Consider the following 19192-nt stretch of genomic DNA (forward strand, 5'->3'; position numbering starts at 1 on the left):
TTAGGAGCACGTTATTAAAGAACACCAGGGCGTGAAAATTAATCCGGAGTCCGCCACTACGGCGTGCCTCATGATGCGATTGTAGTACTTGAACGTACAGCCACATAATTCAATTAATGTTTAACACTTCTGCCACGATGCGATGCGCCATGTGAGGCAATGATAATGATCAACTCTCTCAGAGGTTATGAACAGTGGCGCACAACAATTAATGCCTCAAGCAAACACGTCTCCCACTGTTTTATAAAACGTTTACTAAGCAGACAAACAACAGTGGTGCACGCAAGGTAACGTTTAACATCAACGCAACATTCTAGTGTTGGACTAAACGTTGAAGAAATTAAACGTAGGCCGTCAACATCACCGTTAATTACCGTGAATCAAAGCAAACGTAGCGCACGAAGCTTCACTTGCATCGATTACCACAGTGCGTGGGGTCCGCATTTTTCAAAAAATTATTTCTTTTTAACGAGAGAGAGAAGCACCTAGCATGATCGCTGCACGACGTCAGCAAATTTTGTTTCTTGTCATGACGTCACAATAATGTCGATATTGCCAAGTCCGGCATTCCGAAACGACGCTATTACAAAGTTAAAATTGTTTTCCCAGGTTAATGATTGGTAAATGCGATCCTTTTAACGTTCCGAAAGAGTGTCGTACGCGTTTTTACAACTTTGAACGTATGTGTCAAGTACTCCTTTAATAAATGCGATATCGTGCGATAAATGAGAGGACAATCTCTATTTCGTTGGGTCCGGTTTCCGGTGGGGGCAGAACGGAAGCAGTCTTCCGAACACCGCGTGCTGGACCACCGGAAACTTGCCCAGGACCTCGGCCTTGTACATCTTGATGAGCCCCGCGTTGACCTTAGCCCAGCTGGGGACGGCGCTGATGTTCCACAGCTGGTTGGAGTGCTCGTGGAAGGGGCCGCTCTTCACCTTGCAGATGAACTCGATGCAGCCCATGAACATGTAGTCGCGCGAGTAGTTCTGCGCAAAGCCGGGGGTCGGGAAGGACTTGGGCTGTATCGCGAGCTGCCCGATCAGCTGAGCGCTGCCCCAGACGAACGGCAGGAACTGGTAGTCGTCGAGGCTCCAGGCCCCGTGGCTGCCGGCGGGCTCCATGCGGTACTCCAGCTGGAGGTGACGCACCAACTCCAGGTACCTTAGCGGAAATATAATTTAAAGGCGCATTAGTGTAGCATGGGGCCGGTCGTTCCACGTTTCTTATTCGGGGGAGGGGGGGAAGAGAGGTTCTCCCCCGGAAGACCTGTCTGTCTTTCTTCGATATCAACTGCTGTTGAGTCGCCCTAACTTCACGTACGTCACCTTACCCTGCTTTGTTACCATCTTACTCTTAAGTAGAACCACAGAAAAAGCTATTAAGGGACTATGACAATGCTCAACCAACTAGCCGGCAAGTCCATCCTGTGCATATATGTTGAACACACGCATGAGTGTAGATGGTCTTCGAAGCTTTCAGAACGAGCGCTGCCACAGAACACGAGCAGTGCACGCACAAGTGGCCACATTAGTAATTTAAACATGCGTGCCGATCATATGACGCGGCTATCGGCATGCGCAGTCTCCAAATGTTGGAATGCTGGCGCTCCAAAACGCTAACGACCCGCTGCTAATGTAGGACAACAGCTTACAGCGGAGTGAACCAAACTGTAAACCAATGCACTTGAAAAGAATGCATACACAGTATAGTGTGAGACATGTCGAAATGCCTTCGTGACAGTTTGCCAATACCATCTAAACAGCACTACTTTCGATTTCTTCACGGGAAATTGTAAAAAAAATGCGCTTTTTGCGAGTGTGCAGACGATTGCGCGTCTTACATCTTAGTTGCAGTACTCAAATGCGTAAGGAAAGAAGAGGGGTTAAACAAAAGGGGGGGGGGGGGGGTTAAGTCGGCCTCAGGGGGGGGGGGGGGTTACAACCCCGAATCGCCCCCCCTCGGTGCGCCACTGGATGAAGTGGTCAATCCGCTTTTTTTTTTTCTTCTTTTTTTTTTTTCGCAGTGGCGTTCGGGCTGCATACGAATAGGCCGCCTTCAGAGCAGTCACGCCTCATGGTAGGCCGTAAATAGCCAGAAAAAATTTGACTTAAAATCCCGCATAACTTTGCTCACGGCTATTCCGAAGGCCGCTTGGAATTGGGCTGCCGGGGCCGCTGTCTCTGGGGGGTCGCCTGTGGCAACGTTGGCCTGTGGAGCCGCTTAGCGAACGGTATATCAGCGGCCGTAATTTGATCGCGTGGATTCCAGCCAGGACTTGGCCAAGAGAGTATATACTGACCGCCGTTGCCGCAGCACTGAAATCGTTCACCTCTCTCGACTGAAGCTGTATCTTCGGCGTTCGTACTGTTTCTGACTCGCTGCCTTGCCGACCGCTTTCGTGAGGGGGAAAGTTGGGGTGAGCGCTAACTGTGCAGTTCATCATCGTCTTCATCTGAATATACCCATCCTCATAACCATCATCATCATTTGTCGGGTTGGTGCTCGTTGGCTGGCTCGCGCTGTGTTGAAATACCATGTGAAATACAAGGGCTCTGCCTTCGTCCTGGTCGTCGTACTATATATACAGGGTGACCCAGTTAATTTGGACCATGATTTAAAAAAATCCCGAGAGCTCTATGGAAATCGTACCGACTGCGTAGTAGCGGCAGTCGTTTGTACTTACAGCCAGGATTTCGCGCGCTTTTGTTCTTTCTCGGAAAAACCAATGAGGCAAAGCTGAGCACGAAACAAATGCTCGATTCGGAGGTTATTAGTTGCGTAGTATCGCGAACATCGAATGAATTCAACCGGCCACGTTCACAAGCCTCCCGATCATTTCTTCGCCTGCGCGAACTCTCGCCTTCCCTCAATCTAAACTCGGGATGTTCTCTTCTGTGACGCATGGTTTCAGCTTCCTTAGCTCTCGCTTCAGTCTTTCGGAAGCTACTATAGTCGGGTACAACTTTAGAAGGCAGCGGCATTTGCTCCCTCAAAGGCGGATGCATATGAGCCTCCTTGCGTCATGCGCCGGAGGGCCGGTGTGCCCGCCGACGGAGAACATGGACGCCCGCGCTTCACGCTGGGGTGAGTCACGTCAGCGGAACTATTTCTTTAGTCGCGGAGGCAATCGGCTGCTGCGTTTCGGTCATCTGGGCGGGGCCTCTCCTGTCTTCTTAAGTTGTACCCGACTATAGTGTCCAGTTCTCTGGTCGAAACCTGCCGAGCCGCGGCCAGAGGCATCGGCTGCAGTTACGGACACCTGGCGCGTTCGGCGCGAACGCGGGGAAACGCGGTCGGCGTCGGCAGCAGCGCTACGCGCCCCACTACCATATGCCTACAGTGTACTAGAAGAGATTCTAGAACACTGTACACATGCCTCACTCCTCTCCACCTCACATCCACTATGATGCGCGGCTCTGCTTTCACTCTCTCTCGGCTATTCTCTCCCCCAGCTCGGCGAAGCTATCGCACAGCTGGCATGGGCATGGGGTATGTTGAATAATAAAAGAATGTTGGAAGTTTAACCCCCCCCCCCCCCCCCCCCCCACACACACACACACACGTAAGCCAGTTATACCAACCTTTGGAATACGGACAGGACTACGGCGTCATAATCCTCTTCCACCCAGGCTCCGATTTTGAACAGGCAGCACAGGAACATGGCGAAGCTCATCTCGTGACCCGTGCCGTAATCGATGCGCGTCGAGTTGCCGAAGCTGTCGTCGAAGTAAGGCACGAGCTCCACCAGAGCCGGCCGGTACCTGGCCGGCAGCGCTTCGGCCAGCAGCCGCCGACTCTCGTCGTTCACCTTGCGGAGCCACGTTCGGAAGGCCGTGTTGCCGAACCGCTGCGGCTGGTTGACGGGCGGCGTCTCTCGCACCCAGCGGTCCAGCGTGTCCAGCACGGACAGCAGGCCCGAGGTGACCTCGGAGACGAGGAAGGTGTCGGTGAGCTTCTTGCCTTTGACCCGTTCGTTGAGGGCGAGCACGAAGCCGACGTACTCGGCGTACGCTTCGCTCTCGGTCCAGCGCTTCATGTCGGCGGGCGACAGAACTTGCCGCTTGGGCTCCGCGAACTCTGGCTCGTCGTCGCTATCTGACATAGTGGCTGACGACGTCTAGTCTATAACGGACGCTTAGGGTGTCACTGCTGTTGATTCGAAGTATTGCTAGCCCTATTCGAAGGATTCGAAGGCCCGTGACACTTATGATGATGATGATCGTAGTGGTGGTGGTGATGGTGATGCAGGCGCTGCCCTTAAAGCGGGCGATCGCACGAGAGGATATGGTCAAAAAAAAAAAAAGAGGAAAAAAGAAAAGATTGAAAAAAAAAGACGAAGAAAGGATTATTATTCTTAGTACTGTTATTTGATTTGGAAACATTATACAAAAGAGAGAAAACGAAAACAAGGAACAGGCTTGCAACAATCGCTAGAAGGAACACAATGCCTGCATACGCTTACTTCTATATATGAATCCTTGTGGCCTTCAGGAAGGAGGGGATGGAAAATAGAAATAGAAGGCAGGAACAAGGAAGGAAAGAGGAAATAAAGAATAAGAAGACATGTAACAAAATTCGAAGTAAAACAATGACAAATTATGGCCTATGGCAGTAGGAGCAGAAAAAAGAGAGTGCTGCATGTCGCGCTGTAGAAGTCCGAACTTTCGTCACTCATAGTCAAAGAAAGAATAATTGGAGGATCCCACGCATATGTGAAAGTCGGTTATTGGCCAAGCTGTTCTTTTCTTCCTTTCTTTATTTTTTTTAAAGTTTACAGAACTGTATTCACTCCTCCTCGTTCACTTAAGTGTAGCTCAACGCTGCTCGCTCAATGCGCGCTCAGGTCCCATTTTGTTCCCTTTGCTTCTTTGTTCGCACTGGGACGCTTTTGATGCCTACTTCTTCACCTTCCTGTAGCCGACTTCTTCAATTTTCTGTTGCTGATTGCCTCCTGTACTGCTTGCCTATTCGGGAATCTAGCCAGTGGCACATACCGATTCAGCAGGAACATTTCTTTAAAGCTAAGCATGTTCCCACGCCATGTGTCATATGCCCAGTTGCACACACCTGTTGCCCCAGGTTGTCTACTCGGCGGGTGCATACGGCGCGGCTGCGCGCGGCCGCGCGGGCCACATCTTGAAGCGACCTGCGATGAGTACAGAATCTAGGTGCGCCGAGTGCTGATAGCTTCGTGTGCTGTGTTCTCGCCGCTTAGTTCGCGTTGAAGCGAGAGGCAGCACACAGGGCAATTCGCTCGCTGCTGGCGCTCTTCCTCACGCCAGCCTTTCGACAGCGAGTGTCCGTGGTCATCGAGTGAGATGCGTTTATGTTTGCCTGTGTGCGTGTGACAGCATGCTTTTCAATTTAGTTAGTAAGCGAATGCTTGCGAGTTTATACGGGCGATAAAACTACTATCCTTACTTCGTATGGTTGTCTAATAACTTGCTATCGCAATCGATGCTTAGCCTTTCGGGCGAAACTGTGACTTTTTTTATTTGCGCGCATGTGCTTTGGCTTCGTCGCCCGCAGTTTCAGCTTTGCAGTGAAAACGAAACTATGGAACATTCGCTTTTAGCATGCCGGATTTTAGTTGCCTTTTGGATCGTCCTCTTCAATAGCTTGAGCTGCACCACTATTTGAGATATATTTTTTGCAGCGCAGTAGACCAGAACGAAAACAAGAAGCAAGCGCAAGCAAGCAAGTTTGCATACTTTTACCCGTCTTGGTATTTTGTTTGGTGCACTTTTCCATCAACCCAGTGTGGCCAATCCCCCCTGTGGGTACGAGCCATGTTCTGAGGCAACAACAACAGCTTCGTCCTCGTATTCTGCGCTGCAAAAGCCTTGAACCAATTCGTCCAGATCAAGTTCCTTCTGCAGGATATTGCTTGTTTGTTTTCCATCTGCAGACGGCTCTTATACCCACTGCAGCAAAGCATCGTTAATACGTACCCGTTCCGGTTTGAATGTAGTCGCGATGAATCTCCCGCCCTGTCGACATTGAACCTAATGTATTCGCTGGCCGCTTAAACCGTAGTCGCCAACGCATGCCAGACGGTCAGTGCGTAATATTTACTTGATTTTTTTTTTTTTTTTGCCGCGTGCAAGCGTGAAATCGGCGAAATGTCGTGCGCGCTGACCATGGATAGCAAAATTGCGGCGCACGGACCTTTCCCTCACTGCAGTCGCCACCGCTAGTGACGTCAAAATGTGGTATAGCCATGACGTGTTTCCTGCTCCCATAGCTTCAAGCGCTTCCACGTCGTCGTCATGGATGACGAGGTGGATGGTGGCCCTTCCGTATCCGACGCGGCTATTGCGTTGGCCGTCATGAGGGCGTTCGCAGAGAAGTGGGGCCTGATGGAGAAACTGACCCACGGCCTTGCTCAGTTTGAGGATGCTGTCATCGCTGTAATGCCGCCACGGCGGCAAGTGAAAATTGCTGATTTTTTGCTGCCTGCTCGCAAATAAAACTTGTCTGCGTCTGTGTTTGAGTGAGAACTAACATGCTTTTTTGGCCGGTAAGTGTATAGTCGCTCATCTATAATTGTCGGTTAAGTGGTACATCGCTTAGTGCGTACCTAGCTAATCCACGTTCCCCGCCAACTACGTATTAAGGAGGTTTAATTTACTGTTAAATGAATAGCCAAGATTCGGATGGAATTAGGAGAAAGCGTTTCGTATTGTCTAGAAAACGATGGAAATATATGGGAAAGTATTAAAAAAATGGTATCGCCTTAAAATAATTAGAATTTCTTCATCGGCAGAGCAAGCTTCCCTATAGAGCACACCGGTGGTGTTCTTCAATGAGACATCGTCATTCTCTTTCTGCCATAGGAACTTATCCAATGCGCTGCTAATGTTTTGAGACAAGATGACTGCCACGATAATTTTATTATACTATTTTTATTCTCGTCAATGAATGGCAGCATTGATGCTTCATTTGTATTTTGAAGTTCATAATACAAATGAACGAATGAATGAATGAAATGAATGAGCCCAAGCTATTATGGGCTCATTCCAATAGCCGTTTCGGGTCGCGATGATGCCACCGCCGACGGCGTACGCCGCCGTAGCCGCTATCGCTGGAAATTCGAAAAAAGTACCCGATTCCCGCCGGGATCGAGCCCGCGCCCGCTGCGTGGGAGCCAGATACTCTAGCACTGCGCCACACAAGCGCTTGCTAGCGGGCAGCGGAAAATGCCCTATAAGGCAAGCACGCAGGGGCAGACGACCCGAGCCTCCGCCAGTATGGTGGCGCCATCTAGGTAAGGTACCTGCAAACGCAGCAGGCGCAGACGACGAGATGCGATTCAGACGAGGCGCGCAACCAACGCGATCCCGGGCTGCGCGAGCTGCCGAGCCTCCGCCAGTATGATGGTGCCATCTAGTTAAGGTGCCTGCAGACACAGCGTGCCCGACATGTAAGTTGCAGTTGAAAGGCTTGATCGGGCTCAGCACACAGCTGTGCAGAGAGCATCACAAGCAGCAGCTCGCCGTCGACGCCGGGCGGTCAGTTCAGATCGTTCTCGTCAAAACGAGGTGAACAGACTGCCGCGAAGATCCTGTTGTGCGTGGTGCCCAAATTGGAGCTACTCTTGAGTCGCTCCACCAGCGACTGTGCGGCGAGTGTCGCGCAGGCCTGCGACTTTTCATTAAAGACACCGCTACTTTCATTCTGCTCAAATTTCGCAGAAAGATAACATTTTATGGCCCTATAGCTGATCGTCCGATATAACACTTGGAACTGTTGTTTATCTGGCTGGTTCCACACAAAAAAAGAAGAAAGCTGCCCCTCTCGTCACCTCTGAGTCGAGATGCTGGTAAATGTATAACGTGGCATTTAATTATACGAGCACCACTGACGTATAAACCAGCGTCACTGTGTAAGTGCTACTTCTCTTAAAATTCTCGATGCTAACGACACGGCTGTTCTTATTTATTTCCATCTCCGCTCCTCGGCTGTGTGACAGACGCCCCCGGATACCTCGGCTAAACACCGAAGGCCAACCTGGAGAAACAGGCAATTAAGCTAGGTCCACATGCCGCGAACACCCTGAGCGACTCTACTGTGATAGTGCTATCGTGATGCGCCCACCCACGTCTTCGATTGCACTAACGCCATAGGAGCGGATCAAGAGTTGGGGTGCGCGGGGTCCCATGTAAAACACAGAAACAAAGTGATGGTGGCTGGGTTTCAAAGTGAGCTGGGTTTCAAACCCTATTAAAACCCTCCCGAGGACACACATCGTGCGCTGTTGTCAGGACCAGCACACCACATTTGATTGCACTGTTCAGGAGTCACACCGGTTTACTCGGGGAGATGCACAGCGACGACGAGACGCCATAACCCAGGAAGGTAGGCAAAAAACCCTTCGCTTTAAAAAACACGCACGCACGCACGCACGCACGCACGCACGCACGCACGCACGCACGCACGCACGCACGCACGCACGCACGCACGCACACACGCACGCACCACGCACACACACAGAGAGAGAGAGAAATTCAGTCAGGGCTTTCAGTCAATTTCGAAGATAGAGAGCAACAAATGCGAACTGTAGCACCTCAACGAACAAAACACCGCGACAGTCCGTTTACCCTGCTTTTCTAGCATATACCTTCTTTCTGACGTTTCGGCTACCAGCCGGGACAGATACCTGCGTTGCCAGTCACAACGCCTGCTCGTGCACGCCACGCGACTCGTGGTGTTCTCAGCCGCTTCCGAACGCGACTCGGAAGGCGCACGCAGGTCAGCAGAGCTTCACGGTGGGCCCCGAGCGGCTTTTGATGTGAAACGTGTGGACGTCCTTAGGGTTTTCCTTGAGCAAGCGTTTCAGGTGGGCCATGACCCGGTTCACGTTATCCACCAAATGTTCGGGCGGCATGTTCACGTGGCCCACGGCGACCACGAGCTTTTTATGCTGCGAACGGAGCAAAAAATGCGCTGCATGGGTTAAGAGCGATAGAAAAGAGAGAGCAAACAAACATTCACTGGACTCATATTTCTCGAATCGGCGCACTATACAGAGATGGTATAAACTAATTTCGCAATGATGATGATTAGATGAACGGATAGAGTGCTGGCAAACAACTTTTGCGGGAATTACTGCTTGTCCCGTACTGCATATACAGGGTGATCCTTTCAAAGTTTTACGGAATTCTTATTAATAGCCTGTGGCAAATAGCGTAATTCTTGTAGATGAGCTGGGTTATTCAAAGAGGCGGACAATATTACTAGCACGATATATTGAACCGGAACTACTTAACCGAAATTGACTGATTAACTTTTTAATTAGTTACTTTTCGGAACATATTGAAATTTGAAATGGATTTTCAGGATGCATGACACCTATTCCGAGATATTATTTATCAAAGTGTGCGACGAGATTCATGGGCGTTCCAGTTACGAGGGTGGCGATATGGGCTTTTTGGTTAGTCATCATGGAATGACATCTGGCATAGCGCAGCAAAACACAGACACAAGGAGAAACGACACAAGCGCTTGTGTCCGTGATGTGTCTGCGCTATGCCAGATGCCATTCCAGTTCTTTTGTGCTTCAATGCATAAAATAGCGTTTTGTCAGAAAAGTAAATAGGCTAACAGTGCATTTTTACGGCGAATTTGATGGCGCATATCTCCAAACTGGTGTCATTCTGGAAATTCCAAATGGGTACGCCTAGCAAACTCACCGGCTACAGTTCGTAAATTGCAACATGTGCCGTAAAGTAATTAATTAGGAAGTTATTTAGCGCATTTATGTTAATTAGTTGAATATGCGTTTCGATTTTTCGTGAAAGTATGTCCGCCTTTCTGAACAAAAGGGCTCAAGGACTAGAATTATGATATTTGCAACAGGCGATTTTAGAAAATTCCATAGAGCTTAAAAGCAATCACCACGTATAACTACATGTGCAAAAAGCAGCAAAACACTACATTAAGAAAAAGTACAGGCGTCAAAAGTTAAAAGTTCACGTTTCGGAACCCATACGAATTCCTTTTTCACAATGCAGTAGATACGAGGTCGTGTGTCTACTGCACAATGAACCATTTATGGGGGCCAAAATGGCAATTAACGTTGATTTGGTCAGGGACCAGACGCCCTTGTTTATTTAGCATGCCCGCTGACCAGACGAGTCTTCGTCAGCTCTTGAAGAAGCCTGTCTATCCCTTCAGTGATCTGCATTTAGAGAACCGGCCCAAATCAGCATGACATGACCGATGGCAGGTATTGCAAGTGCTGGCGAATGTGATCACAGCAACACAACTTTCAACACGTAGAAAGGTATAGATAAAGTATCATTGCGACATGCCTTCATGCGAATCTTGGTTGTGTTCTCGACCTCCTTGATCTTGGCCATCATGGGCTGGTTGGGTGACAAGCCGATGGGCACCTTGTGCTCGCCTACCACAGCGTAGCCCAAGTGGGCGTTAAACTGGCTGAGTAGAGGCCTCGACACCAAGAAAGCGTCGTACTTCTTAGCTGCGGAGGTGAAAGAAGAGCGCATGTGAGATGAGCGCTCAAAAGCCCCAACAGTAACACCGACTGGTGTGTGGTCTGGCAACATTAGAATGCACAATATTAAAAGACCGCATGAAAATCTCGTAAAAACCCTGGCTCCAAATTGTGCAAACAAATGGTGCAGGAAGCGAGGAGCTGCGGTCGAGCTGATTTTACTCTATTGCAGCTAGGTTGTTGCACCTGGTTAGAGTAATTGCCGTGGTGTAGATTTTACTCTGTTGTCACTGTAGTTGAGGCAGCTTTGGCACTGCTTGTAACATACAATAATAATTGTAAGTTATTTCAGAAACTACAAGAGCAGGAACGTCCAACTTTGACGAATAGTAGTTATGCCTACATACGTAGCAGTGATTATTCCAGGCTCACCGCTGCATTACACTTACACCTCAGAAGGCCACTCTCAGCTACGTAATAATTTCACGTATTGATAGCTTTCACGTGACGTCACAGACCCAGCTTATCACCGTGCCGGTGCACCAGCATGGCGGCTACGATGACGTCAGTGCAAGGCATATGGGGGCACTTTTCAGGTTTTTGACATGCGTATCCTGCATCAATCCTGCAGGATTGATGTCGACAGCCAGGGTTTCTTGAACGTGCACCCACAGCTCGTGTACCCGAGCGTTCTTGCGTGCATTCCACTACGTCGAAATGCGGCCGCCGTGGTCAAAAATCGAACCCTGCCACAGCTACGCCGCTGGAATCTGCTGGCTAACCTTACTAGATCAGGCGGTAATCTATGGTAACGCTGATAAGTGCCGTCTGACAGCGTGCTTGCCAGCGGTGGAAACTTCTCATTGACAAGATCAGAACTGCGAGATTACTGCGAGATACCGCGAGAGCCAGCATGCCGCCACAGATAGCGCCGAATCGAGGATTTTGGTCGTTGGACGAGTCGTTGGACTGTCATTGCCCTATCAGGAAAGGAGCTGACATAGTTATCGTGGGAATGACGCACGGTGTTGTCCAAGTTCGTTTTCTAACGTCGTAAAATAATGCGTCATTTTTTTCATTGCATTTTGTACGTTGTCACGGTGGTTTACCTCGATAATTCGGATGGTTACTCGCATTATTTTTTGCCAAGTACAACCAGCCATCACGAGACGCCAGCCCTGTGTGAAGCGTTCCTTCATTTCCGTAGCCTATGTTCGACTGCATCCCGGTTCATCCAAGGCAACCTGCATTGTAAGTATACTGTGTCCCTGCCATTCAGTAAAAAAAATTAAATTATGGGGTTTTACGTGCCAAAACGACGATCCGATTATGAGGCACGCCATAGTGGAGGACTCTGGAATAATTTGGGCCACCTGGGGATCTTTAACGTGCACCTAAATCTAAGTACACGGGTGTTTTTTTGCATTTCGCCAACATCGAAATGCGGCCGCCGTGGCCGGGATTCGATCCCACGACCTCGTGCTTGGCAGCCCAACACCATAGCCACTATAGCCACTAAGCAAGCATGGCGTATTGCCATTCTGTAGAAAGAAACCTGCATGATATACAACTGGAATGTCGTTTTTTTTTTCTCTTGTGTGAGCCCTCGATCAACGCACCCCTTTTGCCGAAACCAAGTGCATTCTTAGCACCTGGAGCGGTAGCTTAGTGGCTATGGTGTTTCGCTGCTGAATTCAAGGTCGCGGGTAGCGGTTCGATCTTGGCCGCGGCGGCCACGTTTCAATGTGGGCGAAATTTAAAAAAAAAGTTGTCGCAGTTTCACCCGAAAGGCGAAGCATGAATTGCGATAGCAAATTTGTAGAGAGCTGTATACGGAGTAATGATAGTAGCTTTATCAGCTGTATAAACTTGGACATGCAGCAGCACCGGCAACACGCAGAACTGTTGTCGACGCCGTCGGCGTTATGCCCGCGTTCGCACAAAACGCGTGTGGCGTTGGTGACTGTTGCCGGAGCCTCTGGGGGCAGCTCGGTTTTCGACTACATCAGAACGGGACACTCGTCGAGCAGCGTCGGAAGTCTTTGCCACCTTCTCGCCTCAAAACGTTTTGTAGCGTTAGCTACACTGGCCTAGCCAAGCCCGTTTCGCGCGGCACATCAAGAGCCGTGCTGCGCATGCGCAAGGATCAGTATGTCACACGGCTTGCGCACCGGAGCCACCGGAGCCGGCACCTCTCGCGCACTCCGCCGCCGCCGCGCGCGACTCACCGCCGCCGGTCTGCGCATTCCAGAGGAGTGACGTCGTAGCCGTGGTAGACGCACTGGCGCCGGCGCGCGCTCGCTGTGCAGTCGCCGTCTGACACTGCGCTGGAGCCGCTGCGCTTCTGACTGGCGTTTGTGTGTGTCATTGGGGCAGCAGTAAGCATGACAATCAAGCTAATCCTTGACAATCTAGACAACCAGGAAAGCTAAGAATAATCAGCTGAACCTTTGCTAACGCTACGTATATCCTGGCATAGCCGAGCTAAGTCACTGCAACATTTTTTTACATAAATACGCACTTGGTGCCGCAGCTAAACGCCGCCTCATCCCCCCCACCACCACCACATTTCGCGCGTCGGAAGAAGGCGCGTATGCGCTCTTGTAAAGGAGGAAAGAGACGCCTACTTCTGCAGCCCTTCAGGGAGCACGGCGCAGAACGCGCGTTTGCTGTCCGACGTGCGTTCGCTCCCCGTGAAAGCGCGCGTCCTTCGCACCCTTTCACTCGCATATACAGCGTCCGGAGCGCGGCGACTTTTTCATCGCCGCTGACGTCATACGGAACCTCACGGCGACGGCGACGCCGACGGCAGAAATCTGCTTTGGAGTGTCCATATAATTGCTATCGCAATAAAAAGTGCTAGTGTACTTAGATTCAGGTACACGTTAAAGAACCCCAGGTAATCAAAACTAATGCGGAGTCGCCCACTGGCGTGTTTCATAATATATCGCCATCTTGGCACGTAAGACCTCAGAATGTGAATTCTGCGGTGCTCTCTTGCAGGCTAGACGAATTTGCACAAATGCACGCGTGGGCTAAGCGGGAGACGTCCGGTCAACGATGTGGTGTCCGGCCCAGAGTACTACTAGGCGTACGAACAGCCGCCATTCATCAGGCTATAGTTGATTCCAACAATCGGGAGCAGCCACTTTCCAGCATGGTCTAGAAGATTGATTAGGCAGCGTGAGTAGTGCACGCTACCCAATCTCGAAGGCCATGGTGCGCACTGCCCGATCTCGGAGGCTATGCTTTGCGAGACGCGTCAGATTTTGTATCGGACGCCGCGTCGTGTCATGTTCTACAGTATACGTGTAGTCGTGGGAACGAGTCATCCAGCAGCTTACGTTAATTCTAGTAGCCATGGATCTGCCCGATCTGACGTCTGACGAATTGGTTGACTTTATTATATTATTATTTATATAATAATAATTATTATTATTACATTATTCAATTCCTGAGAGCTGTATGCTCCTCATTGAAGCATTGTGTAAGGGGCGTTACATGATTGTTAAAGACAAGGTGCCAAATGCACTAAGAAAGTACAATACACCGCAAGGCACTGTAACACGCCGATAATGCAATGGCAACACGCGCGCTAATGTAAAAAGTGCTGCATAATGTAAAAAGCTGATTATATACACGAATACAAATAAATATATAACAAGAATACAAATAAAGAAATATACACAAAGTAAAATTGTACATGAAACTAAATACAACAAGGAAACAAATAGCATCATGAATAAGTGCATTAGTTGAACGATGGTACTGGAGAGCACTTGCAACATTATCTAGGCGTGAAATGCGTGCGCAAATGGTCACGAAATGCCTCACGTTCTGTATAATAGAAACAATATCTTCAGAAAGATTGTTCCAGAGCGAAATGACATGTGGCAACGCTGATCAGTTAAGTGCCTGCGTCTTTCCGAAGATGCGCTTGATGCTTAGATGATTATGGAACCGTCGAGATATGTGCGGAGGTGTTTCTAAAAGTAAGGAAGATGGCCTGGGATGATTGATGTATCCATGAAGCATACATAAGAGGGAAACGGAGCGACGAATATCGAGAGGCAGAAGTGGAACGTTAAGTTTCATTTTGGTAATGCTAGAGGTGCGATCATAATTTCCACAAATGAACCGGGAAGGCCGAGTTTGTAAGCGTTCTAACTTGATGATTAAGTAACCTTGATGAAGATGGGACCAGATCGATTACGTAAATTCCAACTGCGGCCGAATGAACGTTTGATATGCTAACTTATGAATGTTAGGTGGCGATTTCCGCAGATTCCGACGAACGTACCCAAGCATTTGGAATGTTTTAGCACAAATAGTCGCAATATGCGATGACCACGAAATATTGGGTGTGAGGCATGATCCTAGGTATACTCGTAGGATTCAATCGGATACACGGCAGAGTTGCTAATAAAATAAGAAAATTGATTGATAAGATACTTGATTGCCTACGTTTCGACCGGGGTCCTTCCTTCCCTGACGAAGGCCGGACCCCGGTCGAAACGTAGGCAATCAAGTATCTTTTTCTTTTATTGCGATAGCAATTATATGGACACTCAAAAGCAGATTTCTGCCGTCGGCGTCGCCGTCGCCGTCGCCGTGAGGTTCCGTATGACGTCATTTGGAGATGAAATCGTCGCCGCGCGCCGAACGCTGTATGTGCGAGTGAAAGGGCGCGAGGGGCGCGTCTTTCACGGGGAGTGAACGCACGGCGGAGAACAAACGCGCGTTCTGCGCCGTGCTCGCTTAAGGGCTGCAGAAGTAGGCGTCTCTTTTCTCCTTTACAATCACCATATATGTAGAGCAAACGCGCCTTCTTCAGACGCGCGAGAGGCCGTGGGGGAGGGGGAGGGAAGGGAGGCGACGTTTAGCTGCGGCACCAAGTGCCTATTTATATCAGAGGCTCCAGCAACAGTCACCAACGCCGCACGCATTTTGAGCTAACGCGGGCAAAACGCCGATGGCGTCGACAACAGTTCTGCGTGTTGTTGCTACCAAAGCCGCTCACCTTACTTCGTATGACATTGCTGTGTTGCTATCGCATTCATTGCTTCGCCCTTAGGGCGAAACTGTGACATTTTTTTCGTACGTGCGTCCTCAACCTACACGTTCCTGGTCAACTACCGGATCCCGGCATAGCCTCACTTCATATATATATATATATATATATATATATATATATATATATATATATATATATATATATATATATGTGGTGGACGCAACATGGTGCACGCACCAAGAACTCGGGCTACTGCGGGGTCCTTGCCGATTTCTTTTAGTGTCGGCAAGTCCAAGAAATCCAACTGGTTGGCCACAGCCTCTTGAATATCTTGCTCACCGCCGATGATACAGACCCGGAAACATGGCTTCGGCGAATGCTTGAGCCTGGAAAAAAAAACAAACCCAAAAACAGAGAGAACGAGAAGTAAACTTACACACGAATATCTTCCATTTAGCATGCCTCACAAGATGACCCAACACAAGTTGTTGGACATTACAGGAAAATAACTGTTGCAGAAATCATACAATTAAATGAACCGCTTATGCCGACCGCACAAGTTAAATGTACAGCTGTGAACCCGTGGACTTTGAAATTCGGAAGATTCGCCAAGCGAGGGGGGAGGGATATATATATATATATATATATATATATATATATATATATATATATATAAAGAGAGAGAGAGAGAGAGAGATTTAGCTCTCCTTTTTTCTGGGCCACATCAACGTTACAAACAGCTCTGAATGGCTGCCAGTACAGTTATGAGACGTCTCGGAGCTCGTACTGTGATGGCATGTGCGTGCATGTGTAATTAAGGGAACATGTACTGGTGTCCCGTGACAGTGGCTGTTTTCCACCACTCGTGTATCACCTTAATATTTTTTGTATGCTTCACCGCATAGCATTGCAGTACTGCGGAGATGTTGACTTATAAAAACCGGCCTGAATACTTTGTCATCAGATTGAGATTGGACTAAGCAATGACTGATTTTGTAATCTATTTGTTGCTCTCACGACGGACAGAAAGCAGCAAGGGCGGATTCGGATGGAAGCGGGCGGTCGGGGATGATTTGGGCTCTGCAAGGTTGTTACGCAATCACGGTAACCTAATCGTGGGCCAGCGGCATAAGGCGCGAGCATGCGCAATGGGCCTAGCGCATCACGTGTCACGCAAAGCTAAAGCTTGCTTATTTCTTGCTTGACCTTGTCATAGAAAAGGTCGTGTCGTTGCACAACAGTTCTCTGCTTTAAAATTCACTTTGCGGTGAAGCTTTTCACATTTCACAGCGTCGCCAGAACACCGCCCAGCGAGCACAGGAAGCGAAACTGGAGAGATGCAATTCAGATCTGCAATGAGCCTGCGGTAATTAAGGTAATTAAGGGTCGCGAGGTAATTAAGGGTCGCGCACGAATGCGGCATCAACCGACATGTTTTGCGCGTTGGACATCATGATTAGCGCTCGCACAAGAGAAACCCGAGTCCACTTTTCAACTGGCACTGCGTCGGGTTTACCTGACTTTGCCAGTGAAGTGCTCGTACTCGTTCTTGTCACACATCTTGAGCTTGATGAGCACCTCGACTGGGTCGAGACGCCTTGAAGGTCTCTGCCCCGCACCGTTAGCGACGGATGCCATGCAGTTGTAAAGCATCTCTTGGCTCACGTGGAACCGGCTGGAAACGCAGCGACAAGGAAGACACCCTATTACGACGTAGTAATAGAAGTTAAGGACCGCGCAACGAGCGACAGAACGAAAAAAGTTAGGTGCAGCGTTTAGAGACAGGAAGACAGCGGTGCGGAATAGAAAGCAAGCAGGGGCGCAGCCAATATTCTGGTAGAAATAATGAGGGGAAAAATTCATCTGGGCTGGCCACGTAAATGCGCAGGGCAGATAACCGCGGTGGTCTGTTAGAGTTACAGAATGGATAGGAGCTCATAACTCGAAGGACTGCTCAGCAGCGTTCAAGTGGACATTAATGCTTTCGTATTAATAACTCACAAGAAGTGCTGAGGTGTCCTCGTATTGTGTGCATTCCGTCGAGGGATAATAAAAAAATGCTTGAAAGGGCTGTATTCATTCGTTTCGGCTACGAATTCTACTCTTGCTCGGTATATACTATACCCGAAAGAAAGTAGTAGCCAGCAGGAATTGCATTAGTATAAGTGAAGGTTACTAACCTCATTGTTCGCGCTCCCCGAGCACCCGATTATTCTGATGATGCGCCTCAACCATGACACGTACCCACTTACGAGAATGAGCCGAGAATGGGGTGGCAGGAGAAAACAGCTAAGAAGCCTTGTAAAAAATGCAATTGCAATTGTTTTTCCACCATAAAGCCGCACTAACAAGCCCGAATTCAGAGCCTTCTGCATTGCAAGAAAGTAAGCTGCCAAAAGCAAGAATAGTGCGAAATTAGTGCCCAATTAGTACGAATAGTACGACAAACTTTAATGAAATTATAAGATGATATAAAAAATGAGAAATGTGAAAACGTCAGACAAGCGGCGAAATAAAGAACGTGGGTGGAAATAAATGTTGTTGACCTGGAAGGTCCACGGCACGTACCCATGGTGAGAGTATCGTCAGTAATCACGTTCTTTCATGAAACAGACAAAGAAGAGGCGAATTAACAATTTGCGGCACTGTGATGTGCTCAGAAAAACATTTGGTGCACGAAAAATAGAAAGTAACAGAAAACAAAAGGGAACAATTTAGATTGGTTTCAGTGAGATTGTCTCACAGTGGGGCAGACATTTCTGCGATTGATTCCAAGAGGCTCTAAAAGGCACTATTGCAGAAGCTGATAAAATCAGGTGAAGGCTGTAAAGGAGCATTTCTAATACATACTTTATTGAAAAAAAAAAAGATAACGGTCATGACAGGACAAAAAGGAACGATGTATTCTTGGAACTTCTCCATCCAATGTGAATAATGGAGAGGAAACCAGTCCAGACCTGTGGAAGTAGAACTTCAGTGCTAGTCTACAACGCAGCACTCAAAATCTCAAGTCTGTGCTAGACTATACCATATCTGTATTGGGCAAGGTGAACCCTAGCGGCAAAAAAAAAATAGCTTCATTCAGCGCAGTATTTTATCACTTAGCGTTTCTCAAACTTTTGGATAAGGCCAGCTGTTAAAAAAATGCATAAAACGTCGGCACGGCAGCCCCCCCCCCCCCCCCCCCCCTCCCTGGTGCAAATAAAGAACGAATATCTTCTGCAATCTCGGACTGCGCTTACCATGGCACCACCATCTTTATAAACTGGGGCTATATATTCAAGCCACCCACCGGATTAACACTCCTGAGCCAATGGTATGCACCATCGATCCCTATTGGACTTCATTGCAGAGAACGAGCGATATATCGACATTTAATATGCATCAGTGGTTTCATACCGAAGGGCATGAAACCACTGAAAACCACTGAAACTTTTCGAATGAAAAGTAAGGTACACAGCACTGCATAATAGTTCATGTTTTCAAACAAGAACCACGACGACGACGACGACAGGAACGAAGGCAACAAGAACGGCGACATCAGCAACGTCGTCTACAGTTTCGGCTACAGTTTTCACCACCCTTGGCTTCTGTGCCCGTGTCGTCGTTTGCTTGCCTCGATCCGAGTCTGTATTGAACTGTTTTCTTAACACCTCCTCTCCTCATTCGCCCAATACTCGATTTACTCCCTACTTTATTCTCTTTGCTATTCAACAATA

The 19192-nt window shown here is 48.7% G+C and overlaps 2 protein-coding genes across 2 annotated transcripts; both read right to left on the reverse strand.

The window, feature by feature from the left end:
• Positions 1 to 565: 565 nt before the first annotated feature.
• Positions 566 to 4181, reverse strand: LOC119457539 (serine/threonine-protein phosphatase 2A activator). The gene is made up of 2 exons (XM_037719142.2): positions 3585 to 4181; positions 566 to 1164 (listed from the first exon to the last, which is right to left on the reverse strand). Exons 1-2 carry the CDS (start codon positions 4103 to 4105, stop codon positions 741 to 743), a joined length of 945 nt encoding a protein of 314 aa, XP_037575070.1. The 5' UTR covers positions 4106 to 4181; the 3' UTR covers positions 566 to 740.
• A 4574-nt stretch (positions 4182 to 8755) lies between these two features.
• LOC119458476 (60S ribosomal protein L10a-2) lies at positions 8756 to 18729 on the reverse strand. The gene is made up of 5 exons (XM_037720318.1): positions 18716 to 18729; positions 16990 to 17148; positions 15711 to 15859; positions 10317 to 10486; positions 8756 to 8926 (listed from the first exon to the last, which is right to left on the reverse strand). The coding sequence occupies exons 1-5, from the start codon at positions 18727 to 18729 to the stop codon at positions 8756 to 8758; spliced, it is 663 nt and encodes a 220-aa protein (XP_037576246.1).
• Positions 18730 to 19192: the final 463 nt, after the last annotated feature.

Source organism: Dermacentor silvarum, chromosome 7 (assembly GCF_013339745.2).
Source record: "Dermacentor silvarum isolate Dsil-2018 chromosome 7, BIME_Dsil_1.4, whole genome shotgun sequence".
NCBI classification, from domain to species: domain Eukaryota; kingdom Metazoa; phylum Arthropoda; class Arachnida; order Ixodida; family Ixodidae; genus Dermacentor; species Dermacentor silvarum.